At 56.2% G+C, this 23,365-nt stretch overlaps 11 protein-coding genes across 15 annotated transcripts; 7 read left to right on the top strand and 4 right to left on the bottom strand.

The window, feature by feature from the left end:
- The first annotated feature begins 936 nt into the window (after positions 1 to 936).
- Positions 937 to 2,117, top strand: H310_05438 (hypothetical protein). Its single transcript, XM_008870164.1, has one exon. The coding sequence runs from the start codon at positions 1,035 to 1,037 to the stop codon at positions 2,052 to 2,054; it is 1,020 nt and encodes a 339-aa protein (XP_008868386.1). The 5' UTR covers positions 937 to 1,034; the 3' UTR covers positions 2,055 to 2,117.
- H310_05437 (hypothetical protein) lies at positions 2,032 to 4,764 on the bottom strand. The gene is made up of 5 exons (XM_008870163.1): positions 4,719 to 4,764; positions 4,543 to 4,664; positions 4,023 to 4,488; positions 3,687 to 3,965; positions 2,032 to 3,630 (listed from the first exon to the last, which is right to left on the bottom strand). The coding sequence occupies exons 1-5, from the start codon at positions 4,758 to 4,760 to the stop codon at positions 3,343 to 3,345; spliced, it is 1,197 nt and encodes a 398-aa protein (XP_008868385.1). The 5' UTR covers positions 4,761 to 4,764; the 3' UTR covers positions 2,032 to 3,342.
- A 140-nt stretch (positions 4,765 to 4,904) lies between these two features.
- Positions 4,905 to 6,145, bottom strand: H310_05435 (hypothetical protein). Its single transcript, XM_008870161.1, has one exon. The coding sequence runs from the start codon at positions 6,090 to 6,092 to the stop codon at positions 5,301 to 5,303; it is 792 nt and encodes a 263-aa protein (XP_008868383.1). The 5' UTR covers positions 6,093 to 6,145; the 3' UTR covers positions 4,905 to 5,300.
- Positions 4,919 to 5,269, top strand: H310_05436 (hypothetical protein; the record flags this gene model as incomplete). Its single annotated transcript, XM_008870162.1, has 1 exon — positions 4,919 to 5,269. One exon carries the CDS (start codon positions 4,919 to 4,921, stop codon positions 5,267 to 5,269), a length of 351 nt encoding a protein of 116 aa, XP_008868384.1.
- An 806-nt stretch (positions 6,146 to 6,951) lies between the features above and the next one.
- Positions 6,952 to 9,300, top strand: H310_05434 (hypothetical protein). Its single transcript, XM_008870160.1, has 3 exons — positions 6,952 to 7,743; positions 7,789 to 8,313; positions 8,365 to 9,300. Exons 1-3 carry the CDS (start codon positions 7,000 to 7,002, stop codon positions 9,244 to 9,246), a joined length of 2,151 nt encoding a protein of 716 aa, XP_008868382.1. The 5' UTR covers positions 6,952 to 6,999; the 3' UTR covers positions 9,247 to 9,300.
- A 1,342-nt stretch (positions 9,301 to 10,642) lies between these two features.
- On the bottom strand, positions 10,643 to 11,665 carry H310_05433 (hypothetical protein; the record flags this gene model as incomplete). The annotated part of the gene is made up of 1 exon (XM_008870159.1): positions 10,643 to 11,665. The coding sequence occupies one exon, from the start codon at positions 11,663 to 11,665 to the stop codon at positions 10,643 to 10,645; it is 1,023 nt and encodes a 340-aa protein (XP_008868381.1).
- Positions 11,666 to 11,945: 280 nt separating this feature from the next.
- On the top strand, positions 11,946 to 12,851 carry H310_05432 (hypothetical protein; the record flags this gene model as incomplete). Its single annotated transcript, XM_008870158.1, has 1 exon — positions 11,946 to 12,851. The coding sequence occupies one exon, from the start codon at positions 11,946 to 11,948 to the stop codon at positions 12,849 to 12,851; it is 906 nt and encodes a 301-aa protein (XP_008868380.1).
- A 1,737-nt stretch (positions 12,852 to 14,588) lies between these two features.
- Positions 14,589 to 15,247, top strand: H310_05431 (hypothetical protein). The gene has a single exon (XM_008870157.1). The coding sequence runs from the start codon at positions 14,662 to 14,664 to the stop codon at positions 15,202 to 15,204; it is 543 nt and encodes a 180-aa protein (XP_008868379.1). The 5' UTR covers positions 14,589 to 14,661; the 3' UTR covers positions 15,205 to 15,247.
- Positions 15,248 to 15,577: 330 nt separating this feature from the next.
- On the top strand, positions 15,578 to 18,034 carry H310_05430 (hypothetical protein). Its single transcript, XM_008870156.1, has 15 exons — positions 15,578 to 15,668; positions 15,736 to 15,802; positions 15,862 to 16,002; positions 16,059 to 16,197; positions 16,249 to 16,386; positions 16,433 to 16,566; positions 16,621 to 16,702; positions 16,747 to 16,790; positions 16,856 to 16,883; positions 16,935 to 17,033; positions 17,082 to 17,141; positions 17,182 to 17,244; positions 17,296 to 17,415; positions 17,469 to 17,531; positions 17,581 to 18,034. The coding sequence occupies exons 1-15, from the start codon at positions 15,593 to 15,595 to the stop codon at positions 17,836 to 17,838; spliced, it is 1,512 nt and encodes a 503-aa protein (XP_008868378.1). The 5' UTR covers positions 15,578 to 15,592; the 3' UTR covers positions 17,839 to 18,034.
- H310_05429 (hypothetical protein) lies at positions 17,869 to 19,095 on the bottom strand (the record flags this gene model as incomplete). Its single annotated transcript, XM_008870155.1, has 5 exons — positions 17,869 to 17,994; positions 18,044 to 18,136; positions 18,190 to 18,515; positions 18,561 to 18,670; positions 18,722 to 19,095. The coding sequence occupies 5 exons, from the start codon at positions 19,093 to 19,095 to the stop codon at positions 17,947 to 17,949; spliced, it is 951 nt and encodes a 316-aa protein (XP_008868377.1). The 3' UTR covers positions 17,869 to 17,946.
- Positions 19,096 to 19,997: 902 nt separating this feature from the next.
- On the top strand, positions 19,998 to 22,537 carry H310_05428 (hypothetical protein; the record flags this gene model as incomplete). 5 transcript variants are annotated; one of them, XM_008870150.1, is made up of 10 exons in its annotated part: positions 19,998 to 20,371; positions 20,428 to 20,542; positions 20,605 to 20,820; positions 20,868 to 21,046; positions 21,107 to 21,200; positions 21,253 to 21,384; positions 21,433 to 21,480; positions 21,531 to 21,725; positions 21,823 to 22,062; positions 22,116 to 22,537. In XM_008870150.1, 10 exons carry the CDS (start codon positions 19,998 to 20,000, stop codon positions 22,338 to 22,340), a joined length of 1,818 nt encoding a protein of 605 aa, XP_008868372.1. In that variant the 3' UTR covers positions 22,341 to 22,537. The 5 variants fall into 5 exon arrangements, with proteins under 5 accessions (XP_008868372.1, XP_008868374.1, XP_008868373.1 ...); XM_008870152.1 differs by having other exon boundaries at positions 21,531 to 22,062; XM_008870151.1 differs by having other exon boundaries at positions 21,531 to 22,537.
- Positions 22,538 to 23,365: the final 828 nt, after the last annotated feature.

Here is a 23,365-nt window from a genome sequence, read left to right as displayed (position 1 = left end):
CTTTTCCGCGACGGCTGCCCACTTGTCCATGATGAGGCCGCGTCGTGCGAGAAACGGCATGTCGGCGGAGACCTGGCGAAGGAGCATGAGATCTTCTTCGTCGGTGTAGTTGCGGCGCTTCGGTGGCGCCGACATGGTTGGTGACCGAGTGAGATATATGGACAAAACCGAAATTCCACAGAATTGACTCAATGGGTGGACAAACCATTCAATTTAGGAGGTTCCAGAACTAGATTTTACAGGTTGACTCCGGTTTTGTCACCATATGGTGGGGCGCCCCACTGGATGGGGACTGGAATTGCACCAAAACCTCTCTAATATCTCGCTCGTCCATGCTCCACCTACTTTCCTCCGCCATTACAACTTGCACGGGTATCCCCAAATTGTTCAAATTGAAAAGCTACTCGTTCGGATCTATCCCCGAGCATTCCCGGATCCTTCGCCACGGCGCGTATATATCATCCTGTGCAATGGTAGACAAAGGTGGGGCTTGTTGGCGCCAGCGACGAGAAGCAGCGGGCCAATGTGACCAGTTGGCTTGCGACATCGCAACCCCGCGCACATCGCGCTGAAAACGTCATTGACTCTCATCTGAACTTGTGGGCGATTCGACTGTGCACGAAAACGGCCTGGGCGTCCTCCGGAAGACAGACGCAGTGCCGCGGAGCCACCACATTCACCCAGACGATGCAATTCCCCCTTGAACAAGTCCTCCCCCTCACATGTCCAGTCCTCGTGCCCTTTCAAGTGTTCCGCATCTCCTCTACGAGGAGTAAAACGCATTGAACGACTCGGAGAGGCAATAATAACGCGTTATATCTCCACGGACACGACGTGATGTGTCGAAAGACGAGGCGTTAAACTAGGTCATTCCGTTTAAACGCCGGGCAAGTCCACATCAGGCGGATGTGGGGAATGTTTACTGGCAGAGGCCATCTTCTTTGCAGTAGTATGCAGGCAAAGTCGAGCGAACTCGACGGTCGGTCGACAAGACCAGCTCACTTCCCAACTGCAGCCCTTCGACGCACACAGCCATGGTCGCCCCAGCATTTTCAATGACCGCTGCAGTCGTGTCGGCCGCCCTCTTCATGCCATCGGTCCAAGGCCACGGGTGGCTGATCAATCCCAAAGTCACATTCCTCGACCCGTACGGCGACCCGTCCAAGTTTTGCGGCGTAGTCAACGGCAACAAGCTGTACCCGAGCGACAACTTTAACTTGAGCCCCCTAGACAACACAAAGGCGTTCCTGGCGCGGTTTAAGGTCGACTACACGAGCCTAAAGCAGTTCTTTGACAAGAACGACAACTGCGGCGAATGTGGCATCACAAAGTTTGGTGATGCGCAAAAGTTGCCGGCGAATGGAGTCGTGCAGTGGCGCAATGGCGGTGAAGGGTTTGTCTCGTCCCATGAAGGCCCGTGCGAACTCTGGTGCGACAACACGCTCGTGTTTCAGAACGACAACTGCGCACGCAACCTTCCATCGGGCGACATGCAGATTGACGTGGCCAAGTGTGCAGGATCCAAGAAGTTTATTGCCCTCTGGATTGCGCTGCACTCGGTCGATTGGCAGGTGTACAAGAACTGCGTCGCATTGCAAGACGGCGTCGGTCCCAGTCCCCCGTCGCCCACTGCCACTGCTGTGACGCCCACGCCGCCCAGCTCCAACACAACCACTCCCGTCCCGCTTCCGTTGCCGACCAAGAAGCCCATGACGCCTGCCCCTGCACCTACCACGGCGACCCCAACTCCATCGACGCCCGCGCCGTTGAAACCCACCACACCTACTCCCGCCACGAGCCCCAGCCAGTATGCGGGCGGGTGGCAGCAGTGCGGTGGCAACGGCTTCACCGGCGCAAACGAATGCGTCCACGGGTATCATTGTCAGGTGGTGACGGAATGGTTCCACCAGTGCATCCCGAACGTCGCGGGTCCAGGCGACCTCAAAACGTACGAGCAGTGCGGCGGTCGCGGCTGGAATGGCGTTGGCAAGTGCAAAGATGGCGACACGTGCAAGGCTTTGAGCCCATGGTTCAGCCAGTGTGTGCCATCCTAGTCCGCTTAGATGGTTGGATTCTCTGTAGGTAAATATGTATGAATCGCAAACGACTTGGCTCGAGTTGAACTTGCCACCGTCGGGAGTAGACGAGACAAGCTGCTGTGCCTTCAAAGCGGCCATGATGGCATGGCTAAACTTAGAGTGGCATGTGGACAAAGCAGCAGTCCAGCGACAGGGCCGGCGTGCCGATCCACTCTAAACAACAGCCATCCAGTCATGCACTCAAATTCTTGGCGAGCAGCACGAGGTCAAGCGGTCGACACGTGGTTGCGACTGAAGCCAATTTAGTTGAGAAGTCGCGCACAGAGCTGGCAGCAGCTCCGAACGAGGTCAGGAGCGCTGTGGAAGAACAAGCGAAGCTGGCAACGGAGTTGTCTGTCTCGAACGCTCCAAGGGCGGGACGCAACGGTTCCCGCTCGCTTGGCCTTTTCAGGGGTGTCATTCTTTCCCACCACCTCGGATTCCTCACTGATCCTTCACGATTGAATTTGTTGGTCCATGGAATGGCCACTAGTGTCGTCGTATGTCGGCCATCGCAATGTCGTTTTGAGATGGGGGGGCATCGACGGCACCCTGGAGTGTATCTTTCGCCATAGCTCAATGGCAATGACGTGGATGTGGAGCTTCCATTGCACCAAGACGAAGCGATTCAGGACGACGGACGTTGGGTCCATGAATCTTGCTGCGGCGCGCCAGCACGATTTCCGTCGGACGTGGCATAGATACCAACGCGAGTCATCGCAGCACGACGAGGAGGCGACCGACCGACACTGACGGGGTCATGCGATAGAAACTCACCAGGTAACGCGCCCCTGACGATCCGGCCGTGGCGAAGTCGAGCCACCGCGATGGCAGCAATTGCCACGGCACGCTTGGTGCATACGCCATCACGACGTATCCGCGATCTTGGTGTTGCTTTGTGCCCTGGGGCATAGGAGTCGCTGCCCGTGACTAGCGGGCACGATGACAAGGTCAAAAGGGTCGACTTTCAACCTCCTGCTTGGCCTTGGTCCAGTCGATTTGAGACATCCATCAGAACTTTGACCGGGGGATTCGGAGCACTGGCGCACCACCACCACGACATGACGCACGGGGGCGTGGAGGCACTCGAACAAGTGCCATCGAAAAAGTGCCATCCACATTGTGGAGACGCCGCACTCTCGCCCGTATCATCGATTCTCCAGCTACCTGGGACTGCCACAACGTGCTTCAGATTCGAATGCATTCCATCGCTTCAATTGTGGCGAATCGTTCACATGAGTGCAATCTCCTCCGCACGTTTGCGTCAGTTGTCGAGGACAAACGGTCGTGTCCCCAAGGCTGCCGCCGCTCGATCGATCTTGATCTTGTACGGCACCACGTACCGCCCCACGCAGTCGTGCACAGCTTGTAAATCCGTCAGCGTGTACGTCGAGGTGGCATGGCTATCGGTCAGCACTTGGCATGCCCACTGCACATGCGGTTGAATCGCTCGAATCTGTGCGGCCCACGCGTTGTTGCTTTGAATGTACAGCTTGAATGCTTCATTTGTGGCCTCCAAGTCATGCAAGTACGCTTCCTTGAGAGCTGCGTGCTACAAGCGCACGCGTGACCGCGATGTTTCCACTTTGGATTCAAGCCAAACGCTACCTCCACCGCGAACTCACTCTCCGGAGTCGGCGCGTCCAAGTAGGGTAAAATGAGCTGATTCATCGACGCCAGCACCAAATCAACTTCGTGGCGTGGTCGAACGGGGTGCGTTTCCTTGGCTTCATCCAAAAAATCCACGCAGTTCTTGATATGCCGCAGCATGTACTCGACTTTGACACCTTGCCAAGCCGTCAAGTGAGGAGTCTGTTGGCTGAACTGTTCAAACTTTTGTTGGACGGCTTGAAGCGACGAGTAATGCGCAGCTCTCAAGCGGTCGTGCTAGATATCGAATGAGAAGTTGCCGACGGGAATCGAGTGCTACTCGGGGGTAAATACCTCGTTCCAGTACGTCTCGACACTGTCGACTATAGCGGCAGCAAGTGGTGGCGCGCGTTGCTCGGTGCGCACGCCGTTACTTAGCAACTGGATCGGGGCAGAGGTTGCAAGGCCCGATGAAAGAAATTCGACCTCGTGGTCACCATCGAGTACAATCGGGTGCGGCATCGATAGCGCATTGTAAATGGGGATCCCGGCCGATGACGAGATGTCGCTGTCGATGATGGACGGCATGTCATCGGAATGCACCGAGATGGACGACGTCGATCGCGCCAACATTGGGTTCGGATCGGGGGAAACCAAAGGAGGAACGAAATCAATGTGCTCACGGACGTGCTTCGACACATAAGGGGCGATGATCTTGGCCACGTACTTTTCAACGCGGTCAAGGTCTTGACAAGATCGCGAAGCAGTCCCGGCGGCCTCTCTCGACTCATCGAGGACATCCGTGCAATAATCCACATACCTATGCATATACAGAAGTCGTTGCACCCTTCGATATGAAGTCGCTCCAACATACTGCAATAAGGATTCAAGCTTCTGTCGTTCTCGCTGCGACTTGGTCCATCGTCGGAGGGCTTTCTGGAACGAATGCCGCACAAAGTGTGCGGCTTGGCTGTGCGCATCCTTCAAGTACGCGTGCTACAGCCAGCAGCACCAGCTCAGTTCGCCAAGGTGAGGACCACACGCACGTACTCGCTGCCAATATGTGTCGGCTGCTCCTTCGTCGTCAATCATCGCCCAACGCTCTGAATGAAAATTCGCAATATTTTAAGAAAATATCCCTACACGTCATGGGAAACTGGTAAATATTTTGGAAACTTTCGACATGCAATTTTCACCGTTTTCGAAAAATCACCAAAATTGCCTGCATTCCAGATCTTCTTCGATCGGAAATGGACCCAGACATCGTCGGCGCATGGACGAGCACGGAAGCGTTTGGTAACACGGCGTTGGACTGGAGCGAGGATGTGAAGGCTGGTAAAGCTGTTCTTCACCTCAACTTTTCCGAGGACGGAAGCGTTCTCTTTGACGTGAGTGGACCGAGATCGTATGTTCATGTGCTGCCAAGCGTGACATTCCACTGCACAGCGAAGAACGGGTTGCTCACAATTCCTGAAGATGCTTCTGGCCTCGTCTGGAACTACCACGTCGAAGACCAAAGTACCCTTCAAATACGTCTCGTGGGGGCAAAGCGATTTGCGCGATGCAAAGGCGTGGATACGATATACCTGACGCGACGATAACAACGATGCCTTCCTTCGTCGTCGTTACAGTCTACTTTTTGTATGTCCAGTACACGTCCGTCACGTAAGGGTACAGAATGCGGCCATGCTCATCGCGTTGGAAGGCAGCCGTGTCTAGAATGGCCTCGACTTCCGCCTTTACGCGTTGAATTACGTCGTCGGGTTGCGAATGAATATACGACTTGGAGAGGACGCGGAGCCAAATGTGTTCTTTGGTTTCCACCGGGATCAAACGTTCATATCGAGCGTGGTGCAGCGGGTACTCGAAATACGCGTTGTCGCGAAACGCATCTTCCCATTTTCCCGTGCGATACTGCGGCGCAACGCCATCGAACCGCTCGTAGATTTGGCGAAGCTTGCGCACCCATGGCGTCCTGTCGTCTTCGAGGTTCCAAATGAGTCCAAGGAATCCCTTTGTAGTGAGGACACGGGCCATGTCCTCGAGGGCGGCAGTGTTGGCGCACCAGTGAAAGGTCTGGGCGAGGTAGATTGCGTCTTGCGACTCGGCAGCGAACGGCAGGTGTTCGGCGGTTCCGTCCACACATGGAATCGTCGGGTGGCGTGTCTTGAACTCAGCACGCATGCTTTCCGACGGCTCCACAGCCACCAGCGAGTCAAAGTGCTTAGCGAGAATCGACGTAAACTTGCCCGTCCCGCTTCCGACCTCGAGCACTCGGCTCGTCCGCGACAACATCGGCGAGATCAAGTGGGCAAGTGCTTCTGGAGGAAAGTCCGGCCGCGCTTTTTCGTACAAGCTGCCATTGACAAAGCCCGCCTTCGCCACGGCGTGGACGCTCGCACGGGAGGTAGTTGCCGCCACCATGCTGGCGATTCTGGTGTCCGACGCTTACTGATTCGTGAATCAAGTGCGCGAATGTTCCGGATTGAATTCAATGGGCACACGAAATTTTTCTGAAATCTCAAAGGAATGCTGCGTTTTGTATACAAGTTCCAGAAGGTATTAATAGATTGCATGATTCCGTGACATTTCTAATAAATTTCAACACACCCCATATCCCGACAACACCTCCCGACACCCACAACCAAGACGAACAACATGGATTTGAGTTTTCGAATTGTGTGCGATTCCCCGAGTCGAAGAGACTCAGAGGATGATACAGCACTGGTTCCAACATTGGAGATCGTGGACAAAATGCTGAGAACCACCTTATCAGGGTTCAGTCCAAGTACTCTTCCTTCCCCGACACAAATGTTGTTCGAACATCTTCACCCCCACACATGAGACCCCACCCTCCCGAGAAGCTGCATGTCACGTGGATGATTCGCCATCCACGTTTTGCCGTTTGAAGTACTACGCAGCCAACGCACGAGACAGTACTTGGCAGCGTCCGGTGGAAATGGACCCGCGAGCACTACTTTCTGTTGCTCAAGCGGTGGCGGCTGCATCCACAATGTGAAGCGCGCGGTTCGAACGGTGGTCGCCTGTAGTGCATGACGACGCAATACCCTTGAAAACGAATTGTAATGTCATGCGAATTAGTTCTCAAGGGTATGTTTTTAAACTGAGAGAATTTGAACTTTGCGTGTTTGGGACACATGTCCGGATAACGATTACCATCAGCTTGGTTTTTGTATGACCATTCCGGATAATGACCCGAGAGAGTCGATATCGTGGCTTGTGATTGGTGGAACGCCGCGAGGAGGTGCAGTAGTTCTTCATTCTTGCATTCCTCACCCTCCACCGGTGCCGTGTCCAAGGGCCTTCGAGGATGAATCCGGGCATGAATCTCAACACGATGGGCGGCATGGGCATCAACATGAATGGCATGAACATGGGAGGAATGAACCCAGGCATGTCCCATCATCCCGGCATGTCTGGGATGATGTCTAACCAACCAGGGATGGGCGGCGGCGGCCAACACCCGTCCCAACACGGAATGTCAAGCATGAACTCGATGATGGGAATGGGGATGGGAATGAACCAAGGCGGCAACCCACCCAACAACATTGGTGGTGGTCCCGGCAATCCCGGCATGGGAGGCGGCATGGGCCATAACCCGATGCACATGGGGCATCAAAACCAGCACTTGGGCCAGCCTCCCCATGGTGGCGGCGGCCAGCACCACATGATGAATACGATGAACCCAATGCAACACGGCGGTATGAACCATCCCATGAACTCGATGGGCAGTATGCCCAATATGGGCGTCGTCGCACCAAATGGCATGCTTGGCGGCATGCATCCCTCCAACTCAATGCCGGGGTATCCACCCACGAACAACGGTCTGTCTTACGGAAACCCCATGGGGCCACCTTCTTCCAACATGTCAGCGAGCGGCCAGAGCATCGCGCACATCGAATGGCGCGCCCAGTTTACACGAGACCAACGGGCCAGCCTCATCGCGAAAGTCTACCACGAAATGGTCCGCGTATCCACAGAGCCGCCCGGCATTGCGCTTTGGATCAACGTGGCCTGGTTTGAGCTAACGTTGTTCAAGGAATGCCAGACGAGGGTACGTTTCGTCTTCGAACATCGCCGCTGACACGGTGCTTCGTAGGAGGACTACATCAATCAGATTATCAAGCGTCTCCAGCAGCTCAAGACGCAAGGCGGCGACATGCCGAGCAGCCAAAACGGCCGGCATCCTGGCATGCCCGGTGGCCACCTTCCCAACGGCGGCATGCAGCACCCACAACAGCCACACAACCCCTCTGGCCAGTACAACATGTACAATAACCCAAACGCGCCCAACCCCCTCTCGATCAACCCAAGCAACGGCCAAATTCAGCACAACCCAGGTCACCCGACGGGATTCCAGTCGCAGCAAACGTCTGGCCAAAACTCGTCGGCGGCGACGCCGAAGCAGGGCAAAGGGTCCAACAACCTCAACAACAAACAGCAGCCTCCAACCAGCGGGAACAATGGCCCCGCCAAATCTATGAGCCGCTCGCAATCGACTGGCGCGATGATGCCTCCACAAGGGGGTCCGTCGTCGCAACCGTCCCATCCACAGCACCAGCAGTCGCCTGAAACATTGGTCAACATCCAGGCTGGCAATAACCCTGCAGAGTACTGGCGGCAGGTCCGTGCGCCCCCATGTCCGTCTTGCCGATATGAAGGTTGAATTGTGTAGCACGGCATGCTCAAGGCAAAATATTTAAATGACGTGAGCACCGTGCACAGCGCGTTCAAAAAGTACGTGGACCACATGAAGCAAGACAGCGAGAGCGACCAGAAACAAAAGCTGTCGTTCTTGCTGGGGTACGTTCAGCTGTGCGCGACGGTGCTGGACGAAGATGCGTCGACGCACCCGCCACGGACCCTGGAAGAGCTCGAGAAGGTGAATAAATACGTCGTTCGGATCGTCCTTCCGTACTTGAAGAAGCTCAAGACGGAGAAGGACCGAAGATCGTCGGGTGGGAGCAATACGCCGCAAGGTGGTGTGCCAACGAATGCGCCGTCCAACAACCCGAATTCAAACAACATGGGGGGAGGTTTCGAAGCCATGATGGGGATGCGACCGGGAAGGGGGCCGACTTCGCAGCAACAGCAGCATGGGCCGTCAATGCAACAAAACCAACAATCCATGCAGCAGCAGCAAAACCACTTTCAGAGCATGATGCAGGCGCCGGTCCCCAAGCCGCCGCAGCAGCCCAGCGGCGGAAACATGCAGCAGTCGTCGACGGGTCTTATCCTCGACGACGGCGGGTACAACATGGGAAGCGGCGGGCCCTCGTCCATGCACCACTCGAACGCCAACAACCCGATGTACTACGGGTCAAATCAACCCAACATGAACTCGATGGGGTTCATGGGCAACGGGTACGGCGGCGGCATGGGCGGCAACGACGACATGATGTCGAGCCTCGGTCAAGGATCAAACGACATGAACTTTCTTGACATGGACGGGTCCTCGTTTGCCATGGGCGACGCGACCGCGTCCGGCCAAGGCGGTGGGTCGTCGGGCGAAGATGGCGACGGCGGCGACCTCATGAACATTGTCGAAGCGTTGTAGGACCGATATAGTAATAACACGGAGTGAACAAAACGGTGTGATGTGAAGTAACCAGCAGCGTTATTTGCACGATGATTTGAAGTGCGCGGGGGAGTCCACTTTGTGCATGGGCGAGCTGAGAGGGATGAGCGCGTAGACGACAGCGTGAGGGAAGTGCGCGGGGGAAGGCGTGCTTGGGCGACGATGTCTTGGATGTCGTGCACTCGATCAAGTCGTTGTGGCGGCTTTTTCAAAAAGACACCAAAGGTGGAGCGCGCTCAAAACGGAAGTGTCGACACTGAAAGGCACGTTGGGCACACAAGTACTCAGCCAGTGCGCAAAGCATTCGTCTGCCTTCATGCATTGATCCATCAAGATTGGTGACACCGCATTCCCCCCCGTGCTTGTCACCGCCGCGAATGGCGCTCCCGTTTGATTCGCCCAAGATATCTGTGCGACGCATCTAGTGGGGCCTTGGAAAGTCATGCCCCCCCACATTCTTGCCAAGGCTAGCCGTGCGCCCCAGACGGCGCCTCCGTTGGTGTCGAAGTGTGGACGCCACGGGGGGCTAGGGATTTTGGCCGGTTGCATCGACGAGTAAGGGTTGATGGCAGGGGATGCGCTTGTCGACGGAGCGGGGTCACTGGACGTCAACCGGTCGCAGTTCTTGGGCACTGGCCATGGCGAGGTGTGCGACCCGAGCAACAGCATGACGAGGGGCGCCCTAACATGGACTTGCGTCCACAGGATGTTGCGAGCTCCGTTGTTGTTTGGGAAGTCGCGAGTGGAGCCGCGCCAGAGTCCACGCGGGCGTTCGTGAACCCTTCCGAGCCATGCCCCCACTTGGTCTTCCTATCCAACGGAAAAGGTTGACGAAGGTCGTCCGCGCGCGTAACTCGACACCCCAACTTCCCCAAGGCATCGATAGACTCGACGATTTGTTAACTGTACGGTTGAACGCGATCGTGTCGTCGAGTGGCTCGAGCTGCAGTTCTCCCACGGCAGGGCGACACTGCCATCGAACACGCAACGAATGCAGTAGGGTCATCGTGATCGACACCGAGGCCATGTGTGCAGCAACCAAGGAGGGCGAGAGACAAGAGCGATAAGCGGTGTCAGCTACGTGGCGCAGAAATTCGATTGTTCAGCTAGCCGGAGAGCCACGAAACTAGCACGAAGCGTCGTCAGCATCGGAGAGTAGCGTCAATGAATGAACGGTCGCGGGCATGCGCTTTGGTCGCGAAAGCGTAATGCAACACGTTGTTCGCTGTCCGAGTCCTGTTTGCAATCGAGTGGACAGCTCAATCGTGTGATGTAGGCACAGGCTTTGAAACACGTATGCATTGGGTTGATAAACAGCACTCGTTCTCATGCAGGCGGGCCATCACGATCTAGCGCCGCCCCCAGAGGTCGGCATCTACTTGGGAAGGCACTGGCTGTAGTAGTCGTTCTGCACGGTACATTGGTCCGATGACGTGCATGTCGTCGGGCCTGTGTACGTCTTGCCTCCACATTGCGCCCACGTGTTCAATTCGCCGAGAGCTACGACTCGTGGGACGCACTGACTGTACGAATCGGACACCTTGCGGCACGTGTGACCATGCACGCAATGGGTCGGGCCTTTGTACTGCAAACCTCCACACTGATGCCATGCCGCCACCGACTTGTTCGCCGCCGATGACGGCACAGCCAAAGGAATGGTGTTGTTGGCAGCAGTCGAGGGTAACTCTGGGGTTGACGATGCGTAGGGGGGGCTTGGTCCATAGCTAGGCTCGCCGTAGGATGAAAATCGGGGTGTTGGAGGCACTGTGTAACCTGGTGGGGCAGGCGTCGCGGAAGGCTTGTTTTGGCTGGGGGATGTTGGGGCTGCCCCCCCGAGAGTGACGCAATTCACATAAATCTGCCACGTCGGGACATGCAGAGCTAGCCAATACATCACGAGCTGTCTAGCCCCTTGGCACTTGGCCACATCGATCTTCAAGATGCCACTTGCGACGTTGCGAGCGCAGTTGTCGTTGTAAAAGACACGTGTGGCGTCGCACCAGACTTCACAAGGCCCTTCATGGGAAGCGACAAAGCCTTCGGAACCATGAGCCCACATGATGACGCCAGTCGCGTTCAGTTCGCGGGGGGTTCCGAAGGGGTCTGTGATGCCGCAAGTGCCACAGGTGCTGGGGTAGGCCACAATCACGTCTCGAAGTGTCTTGAATGACGATGCCTGGAAATGCCGCGTGAACGCTGCCGTGTTGTCTTGTGGACTGGTATTGTAGGGTGCTCCAGGCAGCACGGACGGACCCTCCATGGTGCCGCAGAATTGACTGATGTCGCTGTTGGGGGAGGTCCACGTGGGCAGCGGATCCACCAGGCCGCCGTGGCCAAGCGTCGACCCGGCAACGACACAGAAAACCACAACGCGATGGACTTGCACTGTGAATCGCATTCGATATGTGGCGGCCACACTGGGTTGAAAGACGATCGCCCTGCAGGCTTCTACCGTAAGGGATGCGTCTGAAGAAAGCAAGCGCCTCCATTAGATTTGCGCACGCCCCGAGAAAGGCAAGCCAGCTCTACTTTCCCAGTCACTGCTTGAAAGGTATAGAGCCTCGTCCAAGCGAGATGGGGGTGCCCATATATACACACGCCTTCTACCCACTGTCCTGTAGACGGCATGCGGGGGACGATTTCTCTAATTCCGCTGCACCACAACTCGTTTAGCTCGAATGCGCGCGTGCCAAACAATAGCTGTCGTTCTCGCTGCAGCAGCCCCGTGGACCCGCAGCCATGGGATCTTGGTGGACCCGAAGCCCACAATTCGCGATGGTGTACCTGACAAGACCAACTATTGTGGTACCATCGACGGGTACAAGGCGCTTCCCGGTGAAAAGTACGACGATTCCCCCGAGTACAACACGAATGCGTTTGTCCGGCAGTTTAAAAAGTCGTCGTTCACGTCACTAAAGGCCCTCGTCCACTCCCAACCGACCACATGCGGCGAATGCGGCATCACCCGAGACGACGGCACCCCCCAGCCCATGCCCCTCGACGGCATCGTCAAGTGGGGCCACGGGAACGAAGGGTACGTCTCGTCCCACGAAGGGCCATGTGAGGTTTGGTGCGACGCGACTCGCGTGTACTCGAACGACAACTGCGCTCGAAACATCCCAAACGGTGCCATGCCCATCAACGTCGCGGCGTGCAAAGGAGCGAAGCGGTTGTTGTTCGTGTGGTTGGCCATGCATACGTCGTCGTGGCAAGTGTACATCAACTGCGTCCCGTTGTTAGGGGGGGTTGGCGCGGCCCCCCCAAGTCTGGCCAGCGCCTCCTACTCGCCCCCCAGCGTGTACACGCCCCGTACACCGTCCCCAACGTTGCCTGTGCTGCGCGAAGCGAAGCCGATGCAGCAATGCGGTGGCAAGCAGTTCAACGGACCAACCCGATGCACCGCCGGGTATGTGTGTGAGCCCAAGAACGAGTGGTACAGCCAATGCGTCGAACGCAGCTCTGATGGTGTCGCCACCTGGGGCCAGTGCGGAGGCCAAGGCTACGCTGGTGCGACGACATGCAAGCCGACCGATGAGTGCCAGATCAAGAACAACTGGTACAGCCAGTGCGTTCCCCGCCAGTGAACACATATGACGGCGCCGTGGCTCTAGTCTGGGCATGTCAGAATAGAGCAGCATCGTCACTCTAACCCAAAATATGTTGGCTTCAAACTAGCAGGTCATTAGGGGCTGGTGACCTCGATGGTCATGCTGCCAAAGCTACATACCAGAGGCCACGATTACTTGGACTCCAGCAAGGTGATGCTCGAGAAAGGACCAATCCAAAGATGTTGTGATGAAGGTGCAAAGCCTCCGTGGTGTGCGCAGTCCTTCAAAGAGCAGGTCGACGAGAGATGACGCGGTTCGAATCACGGTCACTCTGAGAGTCGGTCGCTCTGCCTGTGCATGCAGCGGACGCACCATTGCGTTGGTCACATCGGTTGGGAATACAACCTCCCGCAACAACTTTGATGTCCAAACAATATATCGCACCCTTCCATCGCACAGCGAGCAACCCGCTGAGTAGGACGGGCGACGAGCCGATGTAGTTACGATTCCTTGCGTCCACTACGATCGTTCAAGGACGTACGAGGAAGCCGGGCTCAGGCAGCATCCTTGTGGCGTCAATAGTTCGCTTGGGTTCGAGGACACGCGTGGCGCCACGTGAGGTCGTTGCCACGATGGCGAGGCTGTACACCCGCGTGACGCTGCGGATCACGACGGTGCCCTTTGAGAGTTTATCTTGTTGATATGGTAGAGTTGGCGCAGCGCGTGCGTTGTATGGGCAGTCGCGATCGCCACACGAGTGCGCTGGTGGCCGACGCGTAGATAGATTCGAGTATAGTGTTTGATTGCTAGCATGCATGTGCCGTTCAAGACGTGCATCCCCCGCTGAGTGCGCTAGGCAACGCTGACGGCATGTCGTTCATGTAAACCTCATGTATCATACGGGCCATCCAAAATTCGATTTGACGATCATCTCGCCTGCGTCCTCGTGGAACCGAACAACCCCCGCTGAGCCATAGCCTACTGAACCTTATGCAGCCTTGTCCAGAGGCGGAACGAAGGGTCCGAGGAATCAACAACTGATCGCCACACTTCCGCCGTCGCGGCGACAGCCACAAATCGCAGCAATGTCAGCGCGCCATGTGGCACGCGCAATGTGTCGAGGTACCGACCGCACTGTGGAGTAAAGGAGGACGGATTCTCATGCGGTGGGATTGTCGAAGTCGCGACAAGTCGAGGTCTATATGACCAACAGATCCTTCGACGTAGTTGCGACGTCCATAGTCATGCCCGCGACATGAACCATGTCATTCGTCAGCGTCAGCCGCCCATTAAAGTTGTGGCCGCAGCGGCCGACTAACCAGCCTCACGAGTCCTGTGGTTGATTCAGTCCGCAAAGGTCATGACCTGAAACATGTGACGTCGGCAGGGACAACGGGCTGTCGGAGCAGGGACTACTTCCAATGGCTGCCTTGTCTCCTGTCGTGTTGCTATGCGCGCATTACATTGGGGAACTTGTTGAATGAGCTCGTGCAGCGGTGTTCGTCCTTCACGGCTTCCGACCGCAAAGTTGCCTCCTTCGTAAGGCAAATCCAAGACTGTATTACTTCAGAGGGCTGAGGGGCCACGAGCCACGTGGCCACTGACTAGCATCCTAATAGTAATGCTACACAACTAGGTCATCCACAGTGCTACTAGCACCACGGTACTAGACAGCTACCGTGGTTTGCAGTGGGTCAAACGATCGGGCGACCCAACTGCTCTGCAGCGCAGAACAAGCGGCACGTCGATCGGGAATCTGGCAAAAGTGTGCCACCGCCTTTCACCTTGTTTTGAATGCCGAATCGTCGCCACAACCGCCCGACGAAACGCCCACACGGCACTCCTCATGGATCCTGCGTGGTTGGACGTGATCTTTGGCACCGTGTTTCTCGATATTGCGAGCTTTATGGACGGAAAGCCAGCCAAGGACTGGACCGACGCCTACGCGATCCTCAAAGCTGGTCACGTGCAGCTCTTGTACCAGCAAGACGTGCTCATCACCACGGCCACCCTGACGGCGGCTGCAGATGACGGACGACTAGATCTTGTCAAGTGGATATGCTCTGTCGACAACAACACGTGGGCGTCCCTGTCTGGTGCAGATAGATATGGCCACGGGCAAGACTGCATTCTGACCATCCAAGGCTCTGCCATGATTCGGTGTGCGTGCCAGGCCATGACCGCAGCCGCTCGGTCAGGACATTTGAACATTGTAAAGTACCTTTACGCCACGATAGCATGCATTGACGTAGTGTCAGCTATTCAGACAGCTGCAGATACCGAGCATTATGAAGTCGCAATGTGGCTGGAGCGCCAAGTTGACAATCAAAAGACAAATACCAGGGACAAGCAGCAGCTGCAGCAGCATTCCCATCTGACGAGCGGTTGAGAAGTCGTCGCATCCTGTAGACATCCGCGCCATTGAATGTCATGCACTTTTCGTTGTCGAGTGGAGCAGAGTGTGCCTGACTGGACAATTTTTTGCTCCTGTTTTCGACTGTAAGGTAACAAACGCACGTGGCACGTGCTTTATGAAGCTAGGTGGCAAAGGTCAACAAGGTGCAGCTGCAGGAGCGAGTCGTGCGAAGGTACCAGTGCCTCTTACACAGCGCCCTTACAAAGCTCATTGCTACCCATTCGTAGAAAATTGGTATGTGATGTGGCATCGGCTTTCTCCATGGCACCACATATTGCGACGGCGGGGGAATCACACATTTCAAATGTCCATCGTAACCGATTTTCGTAACGCCAGCATCAAGTTCCCCGCATCGAAAGGGATGGCACCGTCGAAAAAACAGAGGCAATCGACAAAGGAATCGTTGGCGAACAGGTTGAAAGGGGTCCCGCCCAAAGGTACTCCACGAGAACCATGGCGGTGCCCGTTCCTGTGTGACCAGAAAGGCATGTGCTATGTTACCAGGGCTGGCGCAGATGTGTGCCAGCATGACACAGCTGAACGACACGGAAATCCAATTCCTTCAAAAAGCGTACAAAATTTCCACTCAAGACAGAGCCGAAGGGATCGTGCTGACCGGCACACGGATAGGATGCTCGACGTCCAAATCCATGAACTGACGGACCAACTCAAAGCGACACAACAAGTCGCGGCTGCCGAGAAAGCATCCTTCACCAAGCAACTTCGAGACCACGACCTCGTCATCGACGATCTCAAGAGCGATGTGCGGCGGTATACACAAGCCCTCCGTGAAGGCTCTTCCAAACACTGTGTTTGCTCTCTTGTAGATACGAAGCATATATTCAAAACTTGGCCAACGACCGCGCCGCGGCCGAGAACGCAGAGAGCGAAGAACACCTCGTGCTACTCAAGACCAATGCCAGACTCAACTCTGAGCTGTCCGTTGCCCTCGATCATATCGCACAGGTGCCGTCAAGATGGCCGTGGTGAAAATGGATCGCCTCATCCAGTTTCTAGTTGAAAACCCAATGCAAACAATACGAAAGCAAGCTCGAAACCCTTCTGACCAGCCACTTGCACTACTCCATGGCGCCGCCAGACAAATCATCTGGAGATGCTGAAGCGTCGTTGGATGCGACGAGTTGTTTCATGGCGGTACCCTCCTCGATTCGGTCGACGTGGGTGCAATTTGGTCGGCTAGACTAACAACAGCTCCAACCACCCCAACTGCTTGGTCCCCATGCTTCTGTCAGCCCTTCAGCACCGACCCGTCTCCGTGCCCATTCAAGTCGACGCTACCACAGCTCTCTTCCACTTGCTCAAGGAAACTCGAAAGTACGACCAGCACCGCAAGACTCGATGCCTTTCGACTGACGCTGTCCATTGAAGCGTCCCTGTATTTCTCGACATGCGTGGCATCGACACCATCTGCGACGTCATGGAGGGCCTCCCAACGCATGCTCAAATTCTGGTGCGTGCACGTCGCCCGCCCGTCGATCCGACCCCATCCCGTAGCTCAACGGCGGGCACATCTTGTGGAAGCTGACATTTTCGAGCCGGTGAGACAACTACGTCGCATTCATGCGAAAACCCCATGTTTCAACTTGTTCCAATAATTTCCCAGAGGGCTCCACGCGTTGCGATCTTCTTCGGTGACGAAAACATCAAGTCGATGAGGTTCACTCGCGCGTATCGCGGCATAGAGAGCGGTCGTGGTCCTTGTGGCTATGCTGAAGCGCATATCGGTCGATGCAGCCAAGCAATACTGCTGGCTGCTTCACCACGTTTTAACTAAATGGCTGGTTCGTCGCCGTTGTGGCGGCAGGGCTCAGCTTCAAGTATGCTTTTAGGCACAAGATGGTGAAGCTGCCGAGCCCCTCGAACAACCCTTGCCTGCTTCGCACGACAGTGTACAGATGCTCCCGTCCTCAAATATGACGTGTGAAGTAGTGTGCGGATGTCATGCCGCTCCTACTCACCCTCGCTAATCGCACCTTCGAGACCAATCTGGGCGTACGTACCGAACAACTTGCGGACAACCGGCGCATGATGACACCGGGCTAGTTCGTTGCGCTGGAAGCGGCGTACAAACTGACGAAGATCAGCCCCCTCTCGATCGATCACTTGCTTGGCTTCATTACGTCGCCACAATTTGAGCACATGGTGGCGATCCCTGCGCTGCAAGTAGGTTATGCCTACACCGACAGGACACGCCACCATCGTATTGCTTTCTCTAGCTCGTCGTCATGCGCCTTGTGACCATGCATGTGCATGTTCATGGCATCTTGGAGTTGCCAGAGGTAGCTCACCCTTCGCAGCACCTGATCTCGTGTTTCAAATGATGCGTAGCCTTGTCGATGCATTATCTCGAACGCTCTGCAAGCCCTTGACATGGCCGACCATGTCGAGTCCGTCGCTGGGCTCAAAGGGGAAGTCCAAGGCATGATCCAGACGTGGCATGATCTGCTTGGCGCACGACATGGCGCGCCGTCTGCGTGGCCCATCTTGCCCAGTGTCCACCGCCACAGTCAACGACCGACCGACAGTGTGCCACTGACAGCGACAATCCGCTTGATTCAGCTGTCCGCGAGCTTGCCAGACTTATGAACACCACTCGATGAAAAGAGCACCGTCAGGCCAAACCATGTTTAGTATTAGATGGAGAGACCTGCAACGACATCTTGTCGTGAGAGTTAGAAAATGGCACATGGCGGCCTATGCAAGGCGCCAGTACAAACGGCGACGCAAATATGTCCACAGAACCTACAACGGAGTCTACAGTGAATACACCATTTCAATCGGACGGCAGTACCATCGGCACAGCTACAACGAGCGCAATCCCCACGAGTGCTTCCACGTCCATGGCCAAGGTCAGCAACGTGGGCAGCGCACGCATGTTGAGGGCCTACCGACACATTGCCAGTCAACCAACATGTGAATATTGCTCTACACACACACCGACGACGGGACGGCCATCTCCACGGGCTTGGCCTCATGTCGAGGAATGGGCAGCAACTTCCATCGCAACGGACCGACGTCGTCGCCGGCTCGGTACTGGTGGACGCCGTGCCGCGGGGCAAAGCCAACATGCGCCACCACATCTGGCAGTGTTCGTACATACGACAGGCGTCCCGTTCCCACTGTGGTCGACGTGAGAGAGCGGCCACCGTCCACCACGACATGGCCCGACCCAACAGAATACACCGTGGTTTCATTGCAGTACAACGAGCCCGCATACACCTCGCCACTCGAGAGCATCGACACAGCATGATGGACGCAAGTTCCTAGCCCCATCAACGTCCATTCAAGTAGTTGCAGCCATCTCCTACCATTGTCCATGTAGCTGATCACGCCCTGCCCCGCCATCGTGCTCTTCAGTGCTCGTACAGTCAAGTTGCGGCTGGTCAAGTACACCGAGCCCGCTCCATTGCTCGTCACCCTACATCCCCAGTCCCTGAGTTCTTGCAGCAGCGCTGGGCGCAAGGCATACTCCACCACGTTGGCTCCGATTTGTGTGGCCGCCACGGCCACCACAGCATTTGGCCCCGACGCTTTCAACTCGATCGCAGTGGTTGACTCGATCGACGGAGCGTCCACCTGCACGACGCCATGGCCAAAACTCGACAACGACATCGTGTCCACCGTCCAGTTGGGCCGTGTGATCGCCACAAAGAGCGAATTGTTGAGCGCTACAAGTCCCACGTGCCTCGCATCGTTCGTCGTTAACGCAGTCTGGTCGACCACCGTTTCGGCGCTCGACGCCACATACCTATACCGACCTCTCTCGGCCAAGTTGAAGCACACAGTCTCGTACCTCAGTGGGCTAGGGACGGCAATGTCGACTAGCAACGACCCCACGCCCATGCCACTGGTATCGTCGCCTTTGTGGCCTACATCTGTGCCATCTTCTCGTGTCGAATCCCTGTGAAGATGGCGACCCTCACGGCTACTGCGACGACGAAACAGCAGCCTTGCAGCATGGCCAGGATCGGTAGCCGACAAGTTCATGCACATTCGAAGAGCAAGGCCGCCTGCGCGCCATGCCTCCGTTGTCACGTCGATGCCGTCCATCAGTTGGAACGTTCCAGTCAACCGAATGGCTACCCCTTCGCCCTTGTCACCGCTGATTGCATTGCGAGGGTTAAGACTGTATGGCCCTCGTACAAAAACCCGTCCGGGCAAATGCACAAGCAGCGCCATGAGCGGAGGGCCAGTGGGTGACAGCGGCACGTGGAGTGTCCTGGTTGACACAGCTTCGTGAGCATGTCTGTCGTGGCTGCTGGGCGCCATGAACCGATGCTTTGAATCGCGTGGTGCCATGGGCTTGATCAAATTTGCACTGCCGCGGTCGAGAGACTTTCAACGGGCAGAACACCGTTGGCAATCATTCAGTTGGTCACTACATTTCAATAATCAAAAACTGGAATGGTCCCCAGCGACAAAGGTGCCTAATGGAAACCATGTGGCTTCGTTCGCTCACGATGGCGCCGTTGGGGACGTGGCTTAAGTCTCTGCGTATGGACGCTGGATGGTTCAAATTGGTCTGTCGGGCCAAGTCTATCTGGTAGGCAGAAAAGTACCGGCTGCGAAACACGGGTCCATGCACACGGCTCGAACTCAGCCTTGATGAAGCATCCATGTCCAGCATATCCTGCTCGTGGCCACCTTTAATGTACGAGGGAACGTTGTGGCGGCGCTGCTGCACCCTTCTCACGAAGAATCCGGATACATAATGTGTGTTATCCGGATATCCCCATCGACACATCATGTTCGCATGCAGCTATGCCACCGACGCGATCTGGGTCGTCGCGGCGGTCGTGTGCAGTGTACGTGGCGGCGACGCAGCTTTGGGCTTTCTCACCTCAAGCAGCATCGCATTCATGATCACATGGTACAGTCTGCGGACGTACGACCGCCATGCGTTTACGGCATTGGTCCACGCGGAGTGGGGTATGTGGTCGTCTTCAGCGCTGTTGGGAGTCGTATCGCGCATCGTTGACGCAATAATTCACGTTTTGATTCCCGTCGTCATGCTGAGCTCCCATCTGGGACGAATCAAGCTGTGGATGAGTCCCGTGGGTATGCTTGTGGCGGTCGCGATGCACCGCCTGCGGCGGTTGCCTACGTTGCCATTTCATCGGTGCGAACGTCTGTGCGCCACCGTTTGTCGCCCTCATCTATCGCTCTACGCATTAGGTTTGCCTTTTACCAGTTTTTGCCACGTCGGTCGCCGCGTTTCTGGGATGCAGCCTTTGCCTTGGACATCCTCGTGCACGGCTCGCTCCCTCTCTTTTGCCATGTCGCTGTCCAGGTGAATCCATCTAGCCAATCTACGACAAGTTCATGTGGGTATTACCTGAATTGGCGCTGCAGCAACCCGCGCTCCTATATGGCAGCACATTGTTCGTCGGTGGTGGTGTCGTGGGGCTCCAACTTCTGCGGTCGATTCTGTTGCCAAAAGTCCGCGGTGCCGCCGCCGACATCATGCGTCGCCTCCTGGCACAGGGGGGTATTCACGCTCATGCCGCCATCCTCGCTGGCGATCCTCCTTCGGAAGCCCTGGCCATCACGACCGCCCTTGCCCCAATTGTAAGCACTTCTCTGATGCACACGTACGTCACGTTGGTGCTGATTAGCATATTCTTGTTCACGACGGCAACTTTTGGCTCGACTGGATGAGCGATGGTCTTGTTGCCATCGGGGAGTCGTACGTATCTGGCCAGTGGAGCCTGCACCCAAGCAGCACGGCGTCTTCGCCCGTCCAGTTGGACACATTGATTTTTCGACTCCTGACGCTTCCAGTGGAGGCGCGTCGGTAGGGCTCTCTTCGCTCGTTCATGCGCTTTCACAACAACCGCGGTTGCTTGCCACGTAGAGAGATGTATCAGTCGTGGCCTGCACGATGGGTGTCATTGGCGACGCGAGTATGCCAGTATCCGTCGTCCGCCGCGTGCCACGTAATCGATCGAGTGCGCATCGTCTCATCAGGCAAAACAATCTCTCATCGTTGACGTGGCCCAGGTGAAAGAAGGCCCGTGCGACAACGACCCAGCATTTCGCGCAACGTTTCTAGGCGCTTACACGTATATTGGGTGTGGTTTGTGGGCCGACCACGCTGCCGCCGCTACGTCCGCCACTGACAATGCTCTCGACGTATGGGCATCTTGTGCTACATCCAATACTGAACACGATGGGATGTAGACAGCACAAGAACGAGCCATGCAAACGATTGCACAAAAGTTAGCCCTGGTATACACTGACGCATCGTCGCTGCTTCTTGACGACGAACGACTGCACAGGCTCATGGCCACTTGGTCCTCGACCTCAACCTCGGCTCTGGCGGCGGCGTTGGGTGCTACTTCGCAGCGCAATTCCAAGTCGACGTGATTTCGATCGTCTTGTCCAGGCACGAGCAGGTCGCTGCGATGCACCTTGCGCAGCAACACAACATTGGGTCGCGCGTTCAGTTTATTCTGGTCGATGATGTGCAAAGTGTACGCTGAGCCACATCCATCCATGTATTTTGCAGCAAGTGCCCTTTCCTTTTGACCGTGACTCGTAAAGAAGGAGTGGCTGACGGTGCCCCGTTAGCTAGCGGACGTTGTGCAGGCGCTTCCGACTCGTTTTGATGCGATTACAGCGTCGAGACTGTTGGAGATGTCGCCGGTGGATTTGGCAAGGGTCCTTGGCGTCTTGAAGTCCAAGGTTCGCTGCGGTCGCATGGTCGTCGAATTCACGGCGACGCCGACGCGGGCGAATACGTACGCGTGGACGAACAAATACATGGTGGCGCGTCCGAAGCCCCCATTGCAAGCGCTGTCGTATGCCGCGGTACGTCCCCACCACACCATGGCAGCACGACTTTTGACCAAGGAGCAAGACAGGTCCGGACTGCCATGACCGAAGTAGGATGGATCGTTGGCGACGTGACAAACTGCAGCGAGCAGTACGATGCCACGTACGTGGCTTGGCATGCCCGATTCAAAGTGGCGGCGTCAACGGCGTCCTTGCCCGCTTCGTTTCGACGAACGTGGGAATTCTATCTTCTCCACACGGCAGCATGCTATCGCGCGCGCAACGTTCTAGCGTATCAAATGACCGTATCTTGAGCGACTGGCGGCACCAAAACGCGTCATGGGCCAAGGTGTCTGGCAAGCAATCCTATACGACAGCACAGCCTCTTGCAAGTACACCCTGGATGCATTTGAATGGACCCGGTCCATGTAGTTGCCTCTTCCCTCGTGCCACGTACTCCACGTTGGCATTCCTCGATGGTCGATACGTTTTGCAGTACCACGTGCGCTGGGTACGCTCAGGTCGGGTGGCTCGTGCTACTTGGCGCCAACAGCGTCAATTTCACCGCCAGTGTGTGGTGTCGACCGAGGAACTGAAGGGCTCCCGCATGGGATCGAGGAAGCGATCCTTCGACACGTTTCGCGCTGAGCATCACGAAGTAGTCGATCCGAACCCGCGATTGAAATTGTGATATGGCGACGCCGCTTGACGCAAGGCTGATGCATATGTACCCACTCGAGTTGCGACTCTGTGGCAAAAAGTCTCGCGACCTCGTTTCGATCATGTTGTCACGAAAAGCACTTGAAAACTGCCCACCACGTGAGCACGAGTGTGAATACCGTTGATGACGACGACGGTGGCTACTGAGTCGGTGTCGCCGACCTCACCAGCGGCAAAGACCATTGCCAGTACGTCCACTGCACCTTGGCCCCGACAACCGCGACCCCAGTCCCCTACGTCATCCGTCCGTTCATGGGGTGCACTTGGTGGTGCCGCTGTCGCGGGCCTCGTTGTGATAGCCCCAGATGATCATGTTCAAGTGTATGTGGTCGCCAAATTGTGAAAACGTGGAGGTGGGGACGCAACGCGCACGATAAACGAAGTCGACACTGGGCTTGCCCGATGGATGGTCAGCAAGCACGGTCCCACTAGAGGTAGCAACATTGCGCAAAGGTGTGGGGGCCGCCTGCACACACGACACGCTGCAGAGATATATCGCTGCTTTTGAATGCGAGAGCAGACAACGAACCAGGATTCTGCGGAGTACGGCTTCGAGTGGGCAGGTGGCTTTATCGACGCAGTAGCGTACCTCCGCCATCTGGAAGGTCCCAATGGATGT

The sequence above is a fragment of the Aphanomyces invadans genome (assembly GCF_000520115.1).
Source record: "Aphanomyces invadans strain NJM9701 unplaced genomic scaffold supercont1.9, whole genome shotgun sequence".
Classification (NCBI taxonomy): Eukaryota; Oomycota; class Saprolegniomycetes; order Saprolegniales; family Verrucalvaceae; genus Aphanomyces; species Aphanomyces invadans.
The sequence above is the reverse complement of the archived record's forward strand: the minus strand, read 5'-3'. Positions and strand labels throughout refer to the sequence as shown.